Raw genomic sequence first — 17491 nt, 5'->3', positions numbered from 1 at the left:
CTTCCTCCCTCCAAGCATACTGTTCTGTCCACTGGAGGATGGTCACATGAGGCTGCTTCAGTGTCCATGGAGGAAACACAAAGCATGAAATTTCTGATTCTTCCTACTCAGGCCCCCCAATCACCATACATGATCCATCACCCCATCTCTGAGCATGAGGTCACCCTGAGGTGTTGGGCTCTGAGCTTCTACCCTGTGGACATCACACTGACCTGGCAGCGAGATGGGGAGGACCTGACCCAGCACACAGAGCTGGTGAACTCCAGACCAGGGAGGGGGGAATGGAAACTTCCAGAAGTGGGCAGCTGTGGAGGTGGCACTGGAAGGGAAGGGAATGTCAGACCCTGAACCTGAGGCCTCAATCTGACCCTCTGAAGGTTTCTAGAAGGGCTTCTGATGCCCCTGAGTCAGCCGTGTGCCCACATCCCCCTCCTTACCCCTTCTCAGGACTTGGGGCTCCAGCAGCCCCTCATACTGCACACGGCATGTGTGTCTCTGCTCCTTTCTAGGAGTTCTCAGTTCTCCATCCTTGCCATGGTCCTCATTTCCAGCTCAGTTTTCTTTGTAGGTGTGCTGATTACACTAAAGGTAGCTTTATGTGTGAGGGTATAGAAGAAGTGCTCAGGTAGGGAAGGGAGTGGGGGATCTTGCCCACTGAGAGCTTTCACATCCCAGGGAGAACTTGCCCTGCCTGGTTAATGGGAAGTACCATCCACACACACGGGTGTTGCCCAGAGGGCATTTGGTCCAGTCCCCCCTCACCTCCTTTCTTCATTTTTCCCAGTCCTGACCTGGGACTTTACTCACAGTTCTGGAAACTTCCCTGTGGTACAGGATTAGAAGATTCTTTTAGGCTTCTGACCTGACTCCTTCCTGGTCTCACATGATGCTTCTTCCCACAGGAGGACAAGGAGGAAACTACACTCAGGCTGCAGGTAAGAGTGGATCAGGGGTTGGATCCCTGAGCCCCTGGGGACAGTGTAGTTGGAGCCCAAGGGGAAGTTACACTCATCAGTTCCTCCCGTGGTCTCATCTCTGACCAAGTTTTGTTGTGTTCTCCCCCAGGCAGCCATAGTCCCAGTGCTCTGAAGTGTATCTCAGCCCCTAAAGGTGAGACCCTGGAGGACTGCAGTGGGGGTGGGGGTTGAGGCAGAGAGGCTGGCACTAGGTGATGGGGATGCTTTCAGGAGGACATCTTGGGAATGCAGTGGACCATTGATAATGTTAACACTCAGGTCATTCACCTGAATTTCTTCATGATTATTTTCTTTCACAGTGTGAGACAGCCTTGTGTTGGCCTGAGTGTTACAGGATTTCTTTTTGCCCACATTTTGTGCCTTTATGATCCCCTGGTTTAAACCAATTCACACTGTGAGAATGGCCCATATCCAAAAGACCAGAAACTCAAGTGCTGGCAAGGATATGGAAAAAAAGGGGATAGTCCTGCATTGTTTTTGGATATAGACTGAGCCAGCCCTTATGGAAACAGTATTGAGGCTTCTTAAAAGAGTAAATGTGGTTCTGCCTTTGGACCCAGCAATTCCACTCTGAGGATCTCCTCACAGAGGATAAATACTCTCCTGTGAAGGGACCTGCACTCCCGTCACCACTGCAGCACTATTTACAGTAGCCAAGCTATGGGAACCACCTAAATGCCCCAGACAGGTGGGAAATTAAGAAGAAGCTGGGATTACACATATACATATATGTACATATACAGGTGACTCCAAAGGAGATGAATGTTTAGGTTTGGGGGAGGGAGCTGTCAGGGGTGAAGATGCCACCACATCCAGCAGGGGCCAGGGTGGGGGGAGGGGTATTGCCCAGCTCTTTACACCTCAAGCCAACCATGAGATATTTCTAAACCTCCTCCTCTTCTTCAGGTCCAATGCTTTTTCAGTCCTACTCAGAAGCTGCTTCTCCATGGAACTGTATTTATTGAGGTGTTCTGACACTCTTTACTCTGTGTGTGATTTGAATTAATTTATTCCGGGGCTTGATGTTAATTGACTTCCCATCATCTTATGTTGTGTAGCCTTCATTCCTGTTACACACACACGCACACATGCACTCCCCTCTCCTTGGGAACCAGATCCTCAACTCAGCACTGGGGTTACTCTGACCCTCTGTCTCTGGTCCCCTCAGAGCCGCCCTCTCTGCAGTGTCTCTACTCAGCGGGGTTTGAGCAGCCCCAGAAATCCCTGCACCTCCTGCCTCTGACCTTGTGGGAAACCAGCCCCTCAGCCTGCATGACAGTGAGGAGGCGAAGGCAAAGTCCTGAGGTCAGTGACTGAGAGAGGAGATAATTTACTTTTTTTCTTTTTCCCCTCATTGTATTATTCAGTTGAGATTAGCATTGGTTTACACACTGTATGTGTTCAGAGACAAGGGTCAAGCCTCTTCAGATGTTTGTTACCACATCACACCCACCCTAAGGGCACGCATAGTCTTCACCATAGTCCATTGGCCCTCTTCCTACTTTGTTTCCTACTCTTACCCCAGCCCATAGCTTCAACTCTGCAGTCATGTATATAGAGTATGTTTTGATTTAGTTTATGTTTTAGTTTAGTCTGTCCCTGCTCTGTTTCCTTACATTCCAAATATGAATGAAATCATCCAGTATTTAACTTTCTCCTTCCAACTTATTTCACTTAGCATAATCCCATCCATATATCTATCCATGTTGTTGCAAATTCAATATTTCATCTTTTTCACAGCCAAATAGTATTCCATTGTGCATATAGCTTGTGTTCTTTATCCCCTCATCTGCCGTTCGGCACTTACATTGTCTCCATAGCTTGGTTATGGTGGACAGTGCTGCAGTGACCAGAGGAGGCGCATATTCCTCAGAATTAGTGTTTTTACCTTCTTTGGATAAATACCAAGGAATGGGATGCTTGACCATTTTGAGGAACCTTCTTTATTTTTTTCCTATAGTGGCAGGACCTATGTGCTATCCATAGAAAAGAAAGGTTCCAGGTTACCGCCCCACCCAAGGAAAGGTGGGGCTGAGCAGGGATGAGAAGCTAAGGAAGAGGAGGAAGATGTGGAGTGAGATGTGGAAAGAAGACTGGAGGAGGCTCATGGAGAGAGAGAAATGTGAAGAAGAAGCCAGGCTTGTTCCTCAGATGTGGACTTGTGCCAGGGAATTGAGGACATGGAAAGAGACACATGAAAGAGACAAAGATGTGGGTGGGAGGCCCATGGGGAAGCTGACAATGGCAGCTGTTATCTTGATGTGGATTTTTATTTTGCTCTTGTCCTTCCAGACTTGCCTGGCCCCTCCTGCCCTGTCCCATGGGTCTCTACCAGTAGGTGCCTTAGCCTTGTGGCAGGCCTTCGGGCCCCAGTGGGCCTGCTTTGGGCCAAGCCTGTTTGGCTGGGCACTTACCCATGAGGGGACAGGTAACTTTGGATGCTTCACTTGGGAACTATTCTAACTATATTCTTTCTCTTCTCTCTCTCTCTCTCTATTGCACACTGATTCTCTATTTTATACTAATTGTATTAAAGTTCTTTTCTATTGAAGGTCTTACACTTTAGATTATGTTTTGTCTTTATGCAGCTGATGGCAGACCCCATGTAGATTGTGTAGTTTTGAGGGTCCAGGGAACCCCTCATTCAGCCTGCTAACAGGATCAGACATCATTCCCACCCACCATGTGCCAGAGTTCCTTTTCCTCCACACCCTTCAGTGGGTCATTCTCACAGTGTGAGGTGGTAACTCCTTGTGGTCTTAGTTGGCATTTTCCTGACAGCACATGATGACAAACATTTATCCTATTGGCCACATGTCTGTCTTCTTCAGAAAAGTACCTATTTAGCTCCTCTGCCCTGCTTTGAGTTTTTTTCTTGTTTTGGAATTCTTTGTAGATTTTGGATATTAACTTCTTGTTGGATTGATGATGTGCAAATAGTTTCTCCGATTTGATATTGTCTTTTCATTTTAACGATAGTTTCCTTCACTACATAGAAGCTTTTTAGTCTGATGTGATTCCATTTTTTTTTTTTTTTTTTTTTTTGCTTTTGCTTCCTTGGAGCACAGAAGACATTAGGGGCAGTGAAAATATTCTGCATGATATTCTCATGATGGACACAGGTATTGTCTGGGCAATAGTGTTTGTTTTCCCATCAGTAAAGGAGTTCAGGTCAGAGTGTGGGGGGAAACATTTGCAAATCACAAATCTGATAAAGGACTGTATCTACACATAATACATTTGTTCAGCACCCTGAGAACTGACAACACCAGAGTGAACCCAAAGGGAAACCATGACTTTGTAACTATGATGTGCAGGTTCATCACTTGTAACCCACATGTCAGTCTGGTCTTAACACATGATTTGGTCATGATGTGTGAAGAGTTTTATAACTTGAGGAATGAAGTGTAATTTACTTTAGAAAGCATATTTCATACTCACACAAGGACATTTAAATAACACTCAAGGATATGCATAAGTCATTCCCCTCCACCCCCAACACCCCAGTGAGCCAGTATCTGCTCAAAACCAGTTAGCAATTTATCTTTTCTCTTCTAAAAAAAAAAATACACACACACACATATACACACACACACACACGCATATATATGCGTGTGTGTGTGTGTCTATGTTTTTTTAATCTCCATGCTCCTGTCTGGGCAATAGTGTTTGTTTTCCCATCAGTAAAGGAGTTCAGGTCACAGTGTGGGGGGGAAACATTTGCAAGTCACGAATCTGATAAAGGACTGTATCTACACATAATGCCTAAAACTCAATGATCAGAAAGAAATAACCTAATATTAATAAGGACAAAATAGTGTAATAAATAAATAGCACTTCCTCTATAAAAATGTACAAAACTTCCATACAAACAGCAACTGTAGTCATAGAAAAGTAAAAATATGAACAAATGCTCAATATCACAGTTAAGAACAACAGTGACATCATCGCCCTGCTGCCCAGGGTGTGCACAACAGGAGCCTCATCTGGTTCATTGTAAAAGATCCTTAGGGGCTGAGAGACACATCAGAGCCCTGGGCACTGTCGTTGCCTGGTTGAGAACAAAACAGAACCTGGTCAGAGATGAGACCACAGGAGGGACTGATGAGGGTGACTCCCCCATGGAGTCCATTTATACTGTTCCCAGGGGCTCAGGGTTCAAACCCCTGATCCACACTTACCTGCAGCCTGAGTGTAGCTTCCTCCTTGTCCTCCTGTGGGAAGAAACATCATGTGAGACCAGGGAGCAGTCAGGTCAGAAGACCTAAAGGAATCTTTTAATCCTGCACAACAGGGAAGTTTTCAGAACTGTGAGTAAAGAAAAACCCAGGTCATGACTGGGAAAAAAGAAGAAAGGACATGAGGGGGGACTGGACCAAATGCCCTCTGGGCAACACACGTGTGTGTGGATGGTACTTCCCATTAACCAGGCAGGGCAAGTTCTCCCTGGGACGTGAAAGCCCTCGGTGGACAAGATCCCCCACTCCCTTCCCTACCTGAGTGCTTCTTCCTCCACATCACAGCTGCAGCCACCGCAGCTCCAGTGAGCACAGCTCCAAGGAGAACCAGGCCAGCAATGATGCCCGCAGTGGGGATGGAGGACTGAGGAGGGGGCACTGGAAGGGAAGGGAAGGTCATACCCTGAGCCCCAGACCTTATCCTGACCCCCTGAAGATCTCCAGAAGGGCTCCTGATGGCCCTGAGAACAGCCTCAGTGCCCACATCCTCCTCCTCACCCCATCTCAGGACTTGGGGCTCCAACAGCCCCTCATGCTGCGCGTGGCACGTGTATCTCTGCTCCTCTCCAGAAGGCACCACCATAGCCGCCCACTTCTGGAAAGTTCCATCTCCCCCAGGCCTGGTCTCCACCAGCTCCATCTCCTGGGTCAGGTCCTCCCCATCTCGCTGCCAGGTTAGGGTGATGTCCGCAGGGTAGAAGCCCAGGGCCCAGCACTTCAGGGTGACCTCATGCTCAGAGGTGGGGTGGTGGGTCATGCGTGTTTTGGGGGGATCTGAGGTGGTAAATCAGAAAACTCACTTTATATTTCCTCCATGGACACTGAAGAATCCTCATGAGACCATCCTCACAATGGACAAGACAACTGGTGTGGCAGGAAGAAGCATAAAATGTAAAAAACAGGCTAATCTGGGGAATCTGTGAGATTCTCCTATTCCTTAGAAAGTTCTAGAATGAGGACGAAAACCCAGGGTGGGATGAAGCAGAGGGAGTGGAACACAGACTTTTTATTCCTGACCTGGGTGGAAGGTGAAGGACACAGAAAAGCAGGAATCACATAACTGAAAATGTTCTCAGACCAGAAACAAGACTGAGAGAGAAACTCGTGGTTCTCAAACAGGCCCCTGGTCGAAAGGACCCGGTGACGGGTGATGTCAGGGACTGTCTGTCTTTCTCAGGAGAGACGGGATCCCTTCCCTGTCCTTCAGGAGAAGCCTGAGTCTCTGGGAGTCTCTCTAGTGCAGAACATGAAACCCAGGGGAGCCCCCCTCTCTGGACTAGAGAGAGGACTCATTTCCCGCAGTGACTCCAGGCAGGGGGGGACCGGGAGGCCTCCAGGCCCCTCTTACCCGTGCGCTGCAGAGTCTCCTTCCCGTGCGCCAGGAATGTGCGCAGCCACCTCAAGCACTTGCCCTCCGCATAGTTCCTGAATTTCTCTGCCTCACCCCGGGCCTCCCACTCGCGCCGGGTGATCTGAGCGGCCGTGTCCGCCGCGGTCCAGGAGCGCAGGTCCCCGTTCAGGGCCAGGTAATCGGCGCCATCGTAGGCGAACTGTCTGTACGCGCGGAGGAGGCGCCCGTCGGGCCCCATGTCGCAGCCAGACATCCTCTGGAGGGTGTGAGAGCCTGTCCAGAATGAAATGGGGTGAAAGCCCCGCGTTCTGTTCCCGGGCAGGTTGCAGAGAAGCCTGGATGGGGAGACCCTGGGCGACCCCCGTCCATGGGGATGGGGGTGCTGACCCGGCCCGGACCCGCGCCAGCTCACCGGTCTCGCTCTGGTTGTAGAGGCCGCGCAGGGTGTCCAGCTGCGCTCCGTACCATAGTATGTTGTCCCTTTGGTGCCAAGTCTCCTCGTCCCGCTCCTCCTGCCCCAAGCTCTCTGCCCAGGGCGCCCGCGGCTCCGCGCTCTGGCCTGGGGAGTCGCTGTCGAACCGCCCGAACTGCGTGTCGTCCACGTAGCCCACGGCGATGTACCGGGGCTCCCCGAGGCCGGGCCGGGACATCGCGGTGTGAAAAACCCTCAGGGAGTGGGGGCCTGGGGGCGGGAGGGGAGACCCGGGCTATTCTTCTCCCCTTCGGGGGCTCGAGTCCCGGGGGGCGCCCACGAGACAGAAAGTGGGTGAAAGACGAGTGAGAGTGAAAAGCGGCTGCGGGACGAAAATGGCCGGGACTCGGGGGGCCAGAGGAGGCTGGGGTCTCGGGGGACGGAAAGGGGCCAGGACGGGGCGGGGCCGAGGTGGGGGGACAACTAGGGCGGCGGCGAGGTCGCGCCTTTCCCACGCCCGCCCACGCCCTCGCTCCCGCCTCTGGGAGCGCCCTGTCCCCTCCCGACCCGCACTCACCTGCCCGGGTCCCCCTCGGGGCCGTGGCCACCGCGAGCAGGAGCAGGAGGGCTGCGCCCCCCATCCCCCAGGACGCGCCTCCACCCGGGCTGGGGAGACCGAGTCCCGGCGGGCGGGTGAGGGCTTTGGAACGGGAGCCGCGGGGCTGCTGATTGGCTGCTCTGGAGACCTCCAGGCAATGGGGAGTGAGCCCTGGGGTGAGTCACCAGTATCCAGGAGGAAGGACTCGACGCAGGCTGTAAGAAGCGAAACTGGATGAATGGAGTGTGTAGGAGTAATAGGAGGGAGCCCTGTGGTGATGTAACATTTCCATATCTTGTAGGTGGTGGCAAGATGCAAGAAGTAATGAAATTTACATGGAATAACATAAATACCCAATAGCACACAAATAAGGAAGTATAGAGCTTGGTGACATCTGAATACGGTCAACGGATTACATCCATATCAATTTCCTGGTTGTAATATTGTACAATACAGCAAGTTGTTACTATTGTGAGAATCTGTTTGAGTTTACAATTATTTCAAAATAAAAATTTTAAAGTATTCAAAAAAAAAAAAGAAGAAGAAGTGAAACTGGGGAGATGAGGAATCCCCAACAGTAACCTTCCCGCCCCAGACAGTGCCCTGGGGACTGAGACCTTGAGAGCCACACCCCGAGACCCTCCTCTCCTGCACCAGAACCTTTGAAACACCCACACCTTCTCCCTGAGTCCAGGCCCAGGAAATGGGTCAGCGATTCTCAAACATTTTTCTTTCAGGATGTCTCTACAGTCTCACAAATTATTACGGATCCCATGCATATTTTTTTATGTGGGTTACAGCTTTAAATATTTACTAGAATAAAGGCTTTTAAGATGGTATTACTTTCTTACTTTAGAATATTAATAACCAATGTATGCTAACAAAGCATTTTTTTAAAGATTTACTTACTTATGCATAGAAGAGCTGAGGTGCAGGCCAGAGATGGTTGGGGTGAGAGGATTGACCACAGACTGAGTGGGGAGCACATCAGGCAGATGTACTGAAACACACTGCTGAGGGGAGCAGGGGGCTAGGCTGCAGAGGTCTGCTGCACTATGTGGGGTAGCTCCCTGGCCAGGGATTGAACTCATGCTGCAGTGGCTGCAGGCAGCTTCATAGGTTGCATCTTAACCCCTTGCACCACCAGGGAGGCCCAAACAAAGCATTTTTAAGAAAATAACTTTCTGTAAACATAAGGATAATGAAAAAAAGGGGAACTTTTACATTTTATATTTTTGCAACTGTCATTTTTGTCTCATTAGAAGATATTTTAGTTTCCATAGTTTCTTCTACATTGAATGTTTTGTTTGAAATCTATGAAAAAATATACAATCTCATGGAAATATGTAGGAATAGTCTTTTAATAACCTTTTCAGATTATGGATATTCAACTTTGTTACAACTTTCATACTCAATCATAACTATATAAGTTATATTTTCTCAAAGGTTATTTGCAAAGTGAAATCTGAAACAATGTCATTGAATATTCCCTATTCTGTTATATTAACTCCCTAGCGCTCTCTTGTATATTAATGGATATTGTACAATTGTATGATTTTTTTTAAAAAGTTACCTATTGTTTCACTATGTCTTATATAAATATATAGTGTTAATTATACTGGGGTCAAGTTATCCAAAATCACATGTTTTATTTTTTACCACAGATCCCAAAAGAAAAATTAGCCCATACTGTAATTTGTCAACGTGATAGGACTCAATTTTCCATAATTCTGGTTTTCTCTGGGAGTTTACATTTTATCAAGGCAACAAGTGCCCTCAGTTGATTTTTAAAAAGGACAGACTCACGTTCATTTTCAGGAAAGTGTCTGCCAGTTCAACTAGTCTAAGGAACCATGGTTTTATCAACTCATTCCTTCAATTAAAAATGATATTGCCTAAAACAAGAGGCAAATTCATGTCATACATTTTTCTCCCTGGGACACGGCCCTTTGGACTGTAGCAGAAGTGCCTTATGTGCACGTCCTTGTCATCGTTTCAGACCTGTAAAAAATGTGGATTTCAGGATGATAAATAGAAAATATGCTTTCGTGATTTACCCAGGACATTTTGAAGTGAAACTGGTTTGGATTTTTTTTTTTTCCTGCGAGAAATTGGTGGTGAAGAATAACTACACTGCAGTTGGTACTATAATTTCCATTCTTACTAAGTTTTACTTTAGCAAATGTCAAAATAGTGAAAGGCAAATGGTGTCAAAGTAATGTTATAAAAATGGTTTTGTCCTCCTGTATCCCGTGAAAGGTTCTGGGTGATCTCAAGGATTCCACAGACCTACTTTGGAAATGCTTTTCTCAGTGAACCAGGGAGAGTTTCCCAAGTGTTCTCTGCCTTTGTCTCTTATTGAGCACCCAGAATCCATCTCCTTGGTTTGGATGTCCTATTTCCAAAGTTTTTCTTAGAGCTTTGCCCCTGGACACCCTGGAAGAAAACTCATTCCTCAGAGATGATGAGAGAGAGTCCTCAGTCTGAGAAGGGAATTAGAGAGACAGGTGCTTCCATTTGGAACTGGGACTGTTTGTGTCTGGAGGTACCAGACCCACTGATAATCTTTTTTTGATTTTGTTTTTCACCTGCTTAATATTATTTCCATCCAGGGACCTCGCCTCATCTTTAAGAGAGATAATATTGGCCCCTTGATTTTATGTGTTTAATGCATCTGTCTTGATGCTCCCAAAGCATGAAGAGCTGTGCTGGCCAACAGAATGTTCTGGACGAAAAAATGTTCTATATATGCACTGACCAATATGGTGCCTCTAACTATTGAACACTTGAAATGTGGCTCATAAGCTGAGATATTGCATATTTTACTATATATCATTTAAAATTAAAAAGCCGGGCCTCCCCGGTGGCGTAGCGGTTGAGCACTGGGTTGCAAAGCTGCCTGTGGCCTCTGCAGCGACCGTTCAATCCCAGGCTGCTCCCCAGCCACCGGAGGAGGGTCCCACATGGTGCGCAGACCTCTCCTGCCGCCCACTGCTCCCCTCAGCAGTGTACTTCGGTCCTTCTGCCTGCTCTGCTCCCCGCTCTGGCTCTGGTGAAATCTCTCACCCTCCCGCGCTTCTGACTGTACCCAGTGCTTGTATAAATAATAAATAAATAAATCTTTAAAAAAAAGTGTTTGTTTAAAAAAATTAAATTAAATTAAAAGCCATATGTGGCTTGTAGCTACCATATTGACAGTACATACCTAAGTTTCAGTATCTGCCCCCCAATATTTTGTTGTATAATAAAATTGTATAATAAAATATAATGTATAATAAAAATACCTTTGTGTGGAAGTCATGGATTTTTATACGTGGATTTTAGGTATATCCTTAAAATATGGCATATCCAGATAGTTTAAGCAACATGTATTTCAACAACAGATGGAGAGGTGACATCCCAAATCTGAAAACAAACTCTGTCAAATCCCTGAATGACCACTAAACTGTGCTGAGGTGTGGGACACTCAAGAGAAACTGCTGGAAAACCAGGAAGAACTTAGAGGGCATTCTACCCTTGAGTGACAGACTCATCCTGGTGCAATCTGTGAATCTGCACCTAAGACTGATGACTTTCCCAATCCACACACGCTCAGAGAACCAGAAGCAAAAATCTTACTGAATTGAGGAATCAAACATCAGATCTGGTGGCTGCATTTGGGTATTTGGGTACGCCAGGAACAAGTGAGTAAAAGCCAACATCCAGTCCAAAACCTTGGTTGACCATTGAATCATATGGAGACAAGTCAAATTCAAGACCCAGGATGGAAATGCAGCAAGTGGAGACTGAAGCAACAGAGCAGGGGCCCAGCTGTGCACACTGCAGGGGCAGATTTTGCCTGGTTCTGGCAAATGTCCAACTTCAGTGGGGAAGAAAAGGAATCCCCAGAAAAATAAAAAAGATTCCAGATGTGTTAAATCTTAGATCTTTAATGTATTTGGAATAAAGTGTGATTTCTCCATGTTGCTTGTTTGAATAAAGCCTGACCACTCTCTACAAGGTATCAGAATACTTCTCTCTCTTTGACAAAAGGATATAAATATTTAGTGGCCAGATGATGGACAGTAGAAGTTTTTCAAATATCCACCATTTTTTTTTTATGCTCAAGAGGTCAAGGCCAGTTTCCCTCTTGTGAGTCCCTGGACTTGCTGGCTCCCTGCTCATGGAGGAGGCTGGGGTGCCTGTGCCACTTCACAGTAAGGCTCAAAAGGAGCTGTGATCTCCTGCTTGATCTCTCCTGCTCACTCTCTGGGGTAAGATATTTGCCGTGCTGCACTGCGTGGGCACTCAGATAAGGCGACACTCACATGGTGAGGAAGTGAGGCTGTTTTCCAGCAGCCACATGCATGAGCCTTTATGTAGATCCTTCCATGTCCATCAAGCCTTTTCTTTGGCCTGACATCATGATTGCAGCCTCATGAGACCCCCGAGCTGAAATCACCAAACTGAAGTTCTCTGGACTCCTCACCCACAGAAAATGTGTGAAATACCAAATCTTTGTTGTTTTAAGCTGCATACTTTTACAGTAATTGTTACAAACATGTAAATGACTAATGCACCAGGAGCAACAATTTGATCAATGGCTGATTTCTCTTCAGAACAGCTGAGGACAGAAGAGCCTGCAGTGAAATACTCAAGGCCCTCTAGGAAAAGGAGGCCAAGTAAGAATTCTATATTCACCAAAACTGTCCTTCAAAATAAAGTTGATTTTTAGGGGCCTCTCTGGTGGCACAAGGGTTAAGACGCAGCACTATGAAGCTATCTGCAGCCACTGCAGCACAAGTTCCATCTCCCAGCCAGGGAGGTGACCCACATGGAGCAGCAGACCTCTCATGTCTTACCCGCTGCTCCACTCAGCAGTGTATTTCAGCCCCTATTTCCTCCCTCCCTCACCCCTCCAGGAGCCACCCCTATTGCTAGCCTATGACCTCTTCCCTCCTCCAGCCCATCCTAGGGGTGAAGAGTTTAGAGTTGATTCCCTGGGGAAGGAGCTTCAACCCTGGAGTCAGCAGGGAAACAAGTGACCTTGGGTCAAGGTCTCATCCCAGGAGACTGAGACCTGGTGTGTTTGTGGGGCCATCCTGGTTCTTGCATCCAGGTGTAATGGCCTGGGGACCTGCTCCTCCTTGAAACAAAGTCTGTGGTTATTAGTGGAGAGGGACCGTTAAGTCAGCGTGTGTTTGGGGAAACAGTTCAGACACAGAACCTGATTCTGGATGGAGGTTCCCCCTTGTGTGCACAGTTCTGTTCCTCTGGGAGCCCCAGGAAGACCTGGGAGACCAGAGGGTACCTGTGCTCTGTCCTCAGCCTCGTGGCCACACGGGGGCGCTGCGGCGCTGTCCTAGTCTGGCAGCCAGGGGAGAGGCTGGGTGTGTGTGACTCAGGCTGAGAGGGTGAGCTGGGGCTGAGCATCCCTGGGGGAGGGGGTGAGCTGCCCTATGAGCAGCCCCGGCACCAGGCTGGGGTGGGGGGAGTGAAGGAGAGGAGAGGAGGCCCTGGAGCTGCCCCGTGTCTGAGGTGCCATCTTCTCTCCCCACAGCCTCTCTCTGCAGCCCCTTGATGACCACACCCTGGAGACAGCAAAGCAGATGCTTTTCCCTTCAGCTCCCCGTTCCTTTCCCGAGGGCAATTTTAAGTTTTTCAATTGAAGCAACACTGATGTACAGTACTGTGTGTGATTTAGGTGAATAATTTCACATCTCTTCGGATCTGTGTTACCAAAGTAGGTAATTTTGTCTTCCACACTCCCTGTCCCTTTGCTGAGGGCTGTTTTTCAAATTGCAGCAGTCACTGTGATTTACAATTCAAGTAGGGAACAGGCTCCCATCTCTTCATCAGTGTGACCACACCACCCCCTCCACCCCAGCACCCAGAGTCCTTCCCCAGATCCACTGTAGCCCCAACACTCTCTCTCCCCCTTCCTCCCCCTCTAGTAGCCTCCTTCCCGCAATCGCAATCATAAGTCTAGGGCTTGTTTTGGTTTGGGGTTTTTTTCCTGGCCTTTTTTTGGTTCTTCTATATTCTGCATATGAACAAAGTTGTTGTCTTGGAACAGAGTCCATGCCTGATTCATCTTCATAGTTAATGGTTTTTATTATATTTTTTCCGATAACTTTGATTTTTCAACTCTATCTATCGATCTAGAAATATTGAAAACATTGAAATATATATTTCATATATAAAATATTTCAATATATAATAATGAAAACATTATATATATTTAGGGGTTATAGGAACAAAACTCCAAAATATATATGTGTGTGTTTAAAAAGAAAGGAATGTATTGAAAATGGCTATTCTAGAAGTCCTTAAAATAATTTAAAGATGGTATCTTTGTAATGAAATGGTACTCAAAAGTAAGAAAGTATTGAAGGTCTGAGAGAGGGATTTTAGTAAAAAAAAATGTGTGCTCAAATGACTTACTATAAAATATTTTAGTTAACTTAAATATCAGTAGTGCACCTATGTAACACCAAGCTTTAGTCCCTTTATATATAAAAATTAAGGTATTCTAAAACCGCTTTCTCTAGTTTCTTGTAACAAATTAAAGACTGTTCAGGTAATCTAAAAAATCCTGGTGCTCTTTACCCTCAGCTTACCCGAACAAAACCCTTATATCACCATTGCTAAGCCTTGTCAAAGAAATAGATATACACTTAAAAATCCTTGTTACTCCGAGTAATTGTTTTGTGAAGATCTGTAAGTTTGTTCTATGACAATTTCATTCCGAAATAGTGGAGTTTCTTTCTTTTTTCTTTTTTCTTTTTAAATTATTCATTATTCATGCATACAAGAACTGGGGCACAGGCCAGAGGTTGGAGGGTGAGAGGACTCACCAGGGACAGAGTGGGGAAAAGAACAGGCACATTGACTAAAATACACTGCTGTGGGGAGCAGCCGAGGAGTCAGAAGGGGTCTGTTGCACCATGTGGGCAGCTCTCTGCTGACAGCCTCCTAGGCTACGTCCCAACCCCCTGCACAACAAGGGAAGCCCAGTAAATTTTTTTCTTGAGAGGACTCTTAAGACACCTGATAAAATTGTTTTTCGTTTGGAAAAACAAACAACTGAGTCAATTTGGGTATATTGATACCTTATAGTGAGACACAGGGCAAGCTAGGGTTATTAGGCAGTTTCAGGGACAGTGCAGGAGGGGACCTCGGAAGAATTTAGGGAGGCTTCAGAGATAAGGACAACCAAGGGAATGTAACCAATTCCACTAGGAAAAACAAACATCTCAGGACCAAGGACAACATTGTTAACGCTGGTCCTGGTTTCCTTCAGGTGGTAAAGGGAGGCAGAGATTTGAGAAATGGAGAGTGCTTTAATTTATGGACAACTTAGAAGGGCAGCTGTTTAACTTCAATGCAGGGATGCCCATCCAGAGGACTGGGCCATAAAGATAAAGATGCAACAAATGGGGAAAGACAAACCTGTTAGATAAGGAATGTGAAGATCCCCCACTCAGTAGCAAATTAAGTGAGACAGCCGAAAACTGACCAATCACAAAGAGACTGGTGGAGCTTTAGAATAATGAGGGAAAGAAGGTCTATATTCCCTGAGACATGACTCCACTTTGGCTTCCTTGCCCCTCCCAGCCTGGTTTCCTGGCCTGGGAGTCCCACTTTATTTCTGTTCTTTTTCTCCTCAATAAACTTCTTCTTTCTCTAAACAAACCTGCCTCTTCTAGCTTGCTTGCCTGAGCATCTGTGAAGTTCCTGCTGCGGCTTCGTGAGACACCAACCCGGGGGGGTCTAGCGGCTGGGACTCAGCGCTGCCCCTGCAGCCTGGGATCCGTTCCTGGCTGGGAGACTAGGCCTGACAATTCCGGTATCAATAGGACGTATTATCATAGGATTGTTACACCTGTTCAACATAAATGTAAACTAATGAGATTGTTCTAAAATACCTAAGACTTAAAAACTAATAAGTCAGTCAAAGATAAAAGGGCTGAGAAAAGTTACTCAAAAGCCCCACAATTCCACATCATTTCAGGCTAAATTTGCTGAGGCTACAAAAAGGTATACTAATCTAGATCCATGCTGGGAGCCATGTGCCGGGGACCAGCCTCCGGCAAAACGTCTTGTCAGGGGTTCCTGAAAGGATGAGACGGCCTAGGCGAAAACGAAAGATCTGAAACTTAAGGGCTGAGGGGAAGGGAATGAATAGACACCGACACTTGGTGAGGTGTTAGTATCTTCTGCCGAGAGACTCAGCAGGTCTTTATTTATTCATTATTAGTAATAATAATAAGAAAATACATTATCAAGTGTAAAGCATAAACAATTAGTGTATTATGTTTCCCATAGACTACTGGCCCCTACAGGTCTCAGCTAGACAGCAGCTCTCAAGGTTAACAGATAATAAACCAAACCTAACATTAAAGCTACTTATTTTTTCATTTAGACAATTATTAAAAACAGTGAATAACCGCCAGTGCATCCCTATCAGCTAAAGCCTAAGCATCAAAGGACTATTCTATTCACATGACCTTCAGCCGGAGACCAGCTGCAGTTCAGCTATCAGAACTTTTTCTACCTAGAAATTCCTTAACTCAAATAGCTTCATATTAAAAACTTTCCCAAGAAACTTCAAGAGAAAACAAAATAGAAGAACCTGCTATGATTATTGTATTGTAATGCTTGTCAGGCATATTCAATAAGTTGTCCTCCATTGTCAAGTAGGCCAAATTGTTTAATAATTAGTTTCTAATTTTCCATGCCGTTTATTTGCAATATACTGATGCATATAATATAGTGCCTAATGTACCTTTTTGGGAAATTTTTTCTTATTTATAACCAAGAACAAAAAGTGAAGGAATGTTAGATCTTCAACCTCACGGTGTGAGGCACAAGGAATCTTCGGCCCCACGGTGTGAGGCCCTTTGGCTTCGGCCCCACGGTGTGAGGCCCTTTGGCTTCGCTGCTTGCCAGTGTCTTATCTGGCTGGGGCATCAAGGCCTCCTGCAGCCATGCTACTCATGTCCTCTTGTAACAGGGTGGTCCCCAGGAAAGGGGGAGGTTCCAGGTTCCCTGCCCCACCCAAGGGAGGGTGGAGCTGAGCAGGGAGAGAAGAAGCTATAGAGGAGACTGAGGAAGGAAGGAAGCAGGATGGAGCCAGAAGGAGACCCAGAGGAGGCACATGGAGCCGAGAGACACGTGAAGAAACTGCGCTTGTCTTTTGGTCGTGGACTGGGTGACACAGATGTGGGTGAGACCCGTGGGGAGGTGACAATGGCAGCTTTTATCTTGATTTTGATTCTGCTCTTTTCCTTCCGGGCTTGTCTGGTTGTTTCTGACCCTTTTCTGTGGGTCCCCACTGGAAGATGTTTAGACTTGTGGCAGACTTTGGGGCCTTGCTCTGGGCCGATCCCATATGGATGGACTTTTACCCATGAGGGGACGGTTAACTTTGGGTGCTTGATTTAGAAACTAGATTCTTTGCCTTACCTGTATTGTTTCCTAGTTTTATTAAAGTTCCTTCTCATTAAAGTCTCATATGTTTTGTGTTGATGCGGCGGATGGCAGAACCCATTTAAAATAGGCAGGTTTGCGGGGTTTGGGCTGCCCCACTCCCTGCCCTGTAACAGTCTGACAAAGGTCCAGGCATGGGGCAGATTCCTAAAAAGTCAGGAATCTCATTAGGTGACTCCTGCTAGATTCTTCTCATTTGTTTATGGCTGGTTTCTACCATATATGGCAATTGTCAAAATACATATTTATAAGTAAAACTGCAAATGCTGTTTGATCAATTACTGAATAACCAATTTGAAGGCAAATGGCCCTGCATGATTCATTGATAACATTGGTTAGTTAGCATACAGATTTTTGACACAGGAAAATGGGAAGGATGCAGATCTTTGAGAATGGCTGGGGAGAGCAACCAGTCTAGCAGGCTGCCAGGCCTTATTTATGTTA

General features: G+C 46.5%; 2 protein-coding genes and 1 pseudogene across 3 annotated transcripts in view; 1 reads left to right on the top strand and 2 right to left on the bottom strand.

Moving 5' to 3' along the window:
- LOC311167681 (lathosterol oxidase-like) overlaps positions 1–17491 on the top strand; it is an 89695-nt pseudogene that overhangs the window by 36642 nt on the left and 35562 nt on the right. The window lies entirely within an intron of this gene.
- The window catches only part of LOC311167677 (popy Class I histocompatibility antigen, A-1 alpha chain-like), a gene marked incomplete at both ends in the record, with an annotated part of 424513 nt that continues 412006 nt past the window's right edge, over positions 4985–17491 (bottom strand). The window contains 3 exons of the mRNA XM_084228734.1: positions 4985–5028; positions 5159–5191; positions 5474–5593. Of these exons, the coding sequence (XP_084084860.1) occupies positions 4985–5028; positions 5159–5191; positions 5474–5593 (197 nt within the window). The remainder of the gene's footprint in view (positions 5029–5158; positions 5192–5473; positions 5594–17491) is intronic.
- LOC311167682 (HLA class I histocompatibility antigen, A alpha chain-like) lies at positions 5633–6948 on the bottom strand (the record flags this gene model as incomplete). Its single annotated transcript, XM_084228737.1, has 3 exons — positions 6564–6948; positions 5714–5989; positions 5633–5667 (listed from the first exon to the last, which is right to left on the bottom strand). The coding sequence occupies exons 1-3, from the start codon at positions 6817–6819 to the stop codon at positions 5633–5635; spliced, it is 567 nt and encodes a 188-aa protein (XP_084084863.1). The 5' UTR covers positions 6820–6948.

This window comes from Talpa europaea, assembly GCF_964194135.1.
Source record: "Talpa europaea genome assembly, chromosome: 2".
NCBI lineage: Eukaryota > Metazoa > Chordata > Mammalia > Eulipotyphla > Talpidae > Talpa > Talpa europaea.
This window is presented reverse-complemented; position numbering and strand designations above follow the sequence as displayed.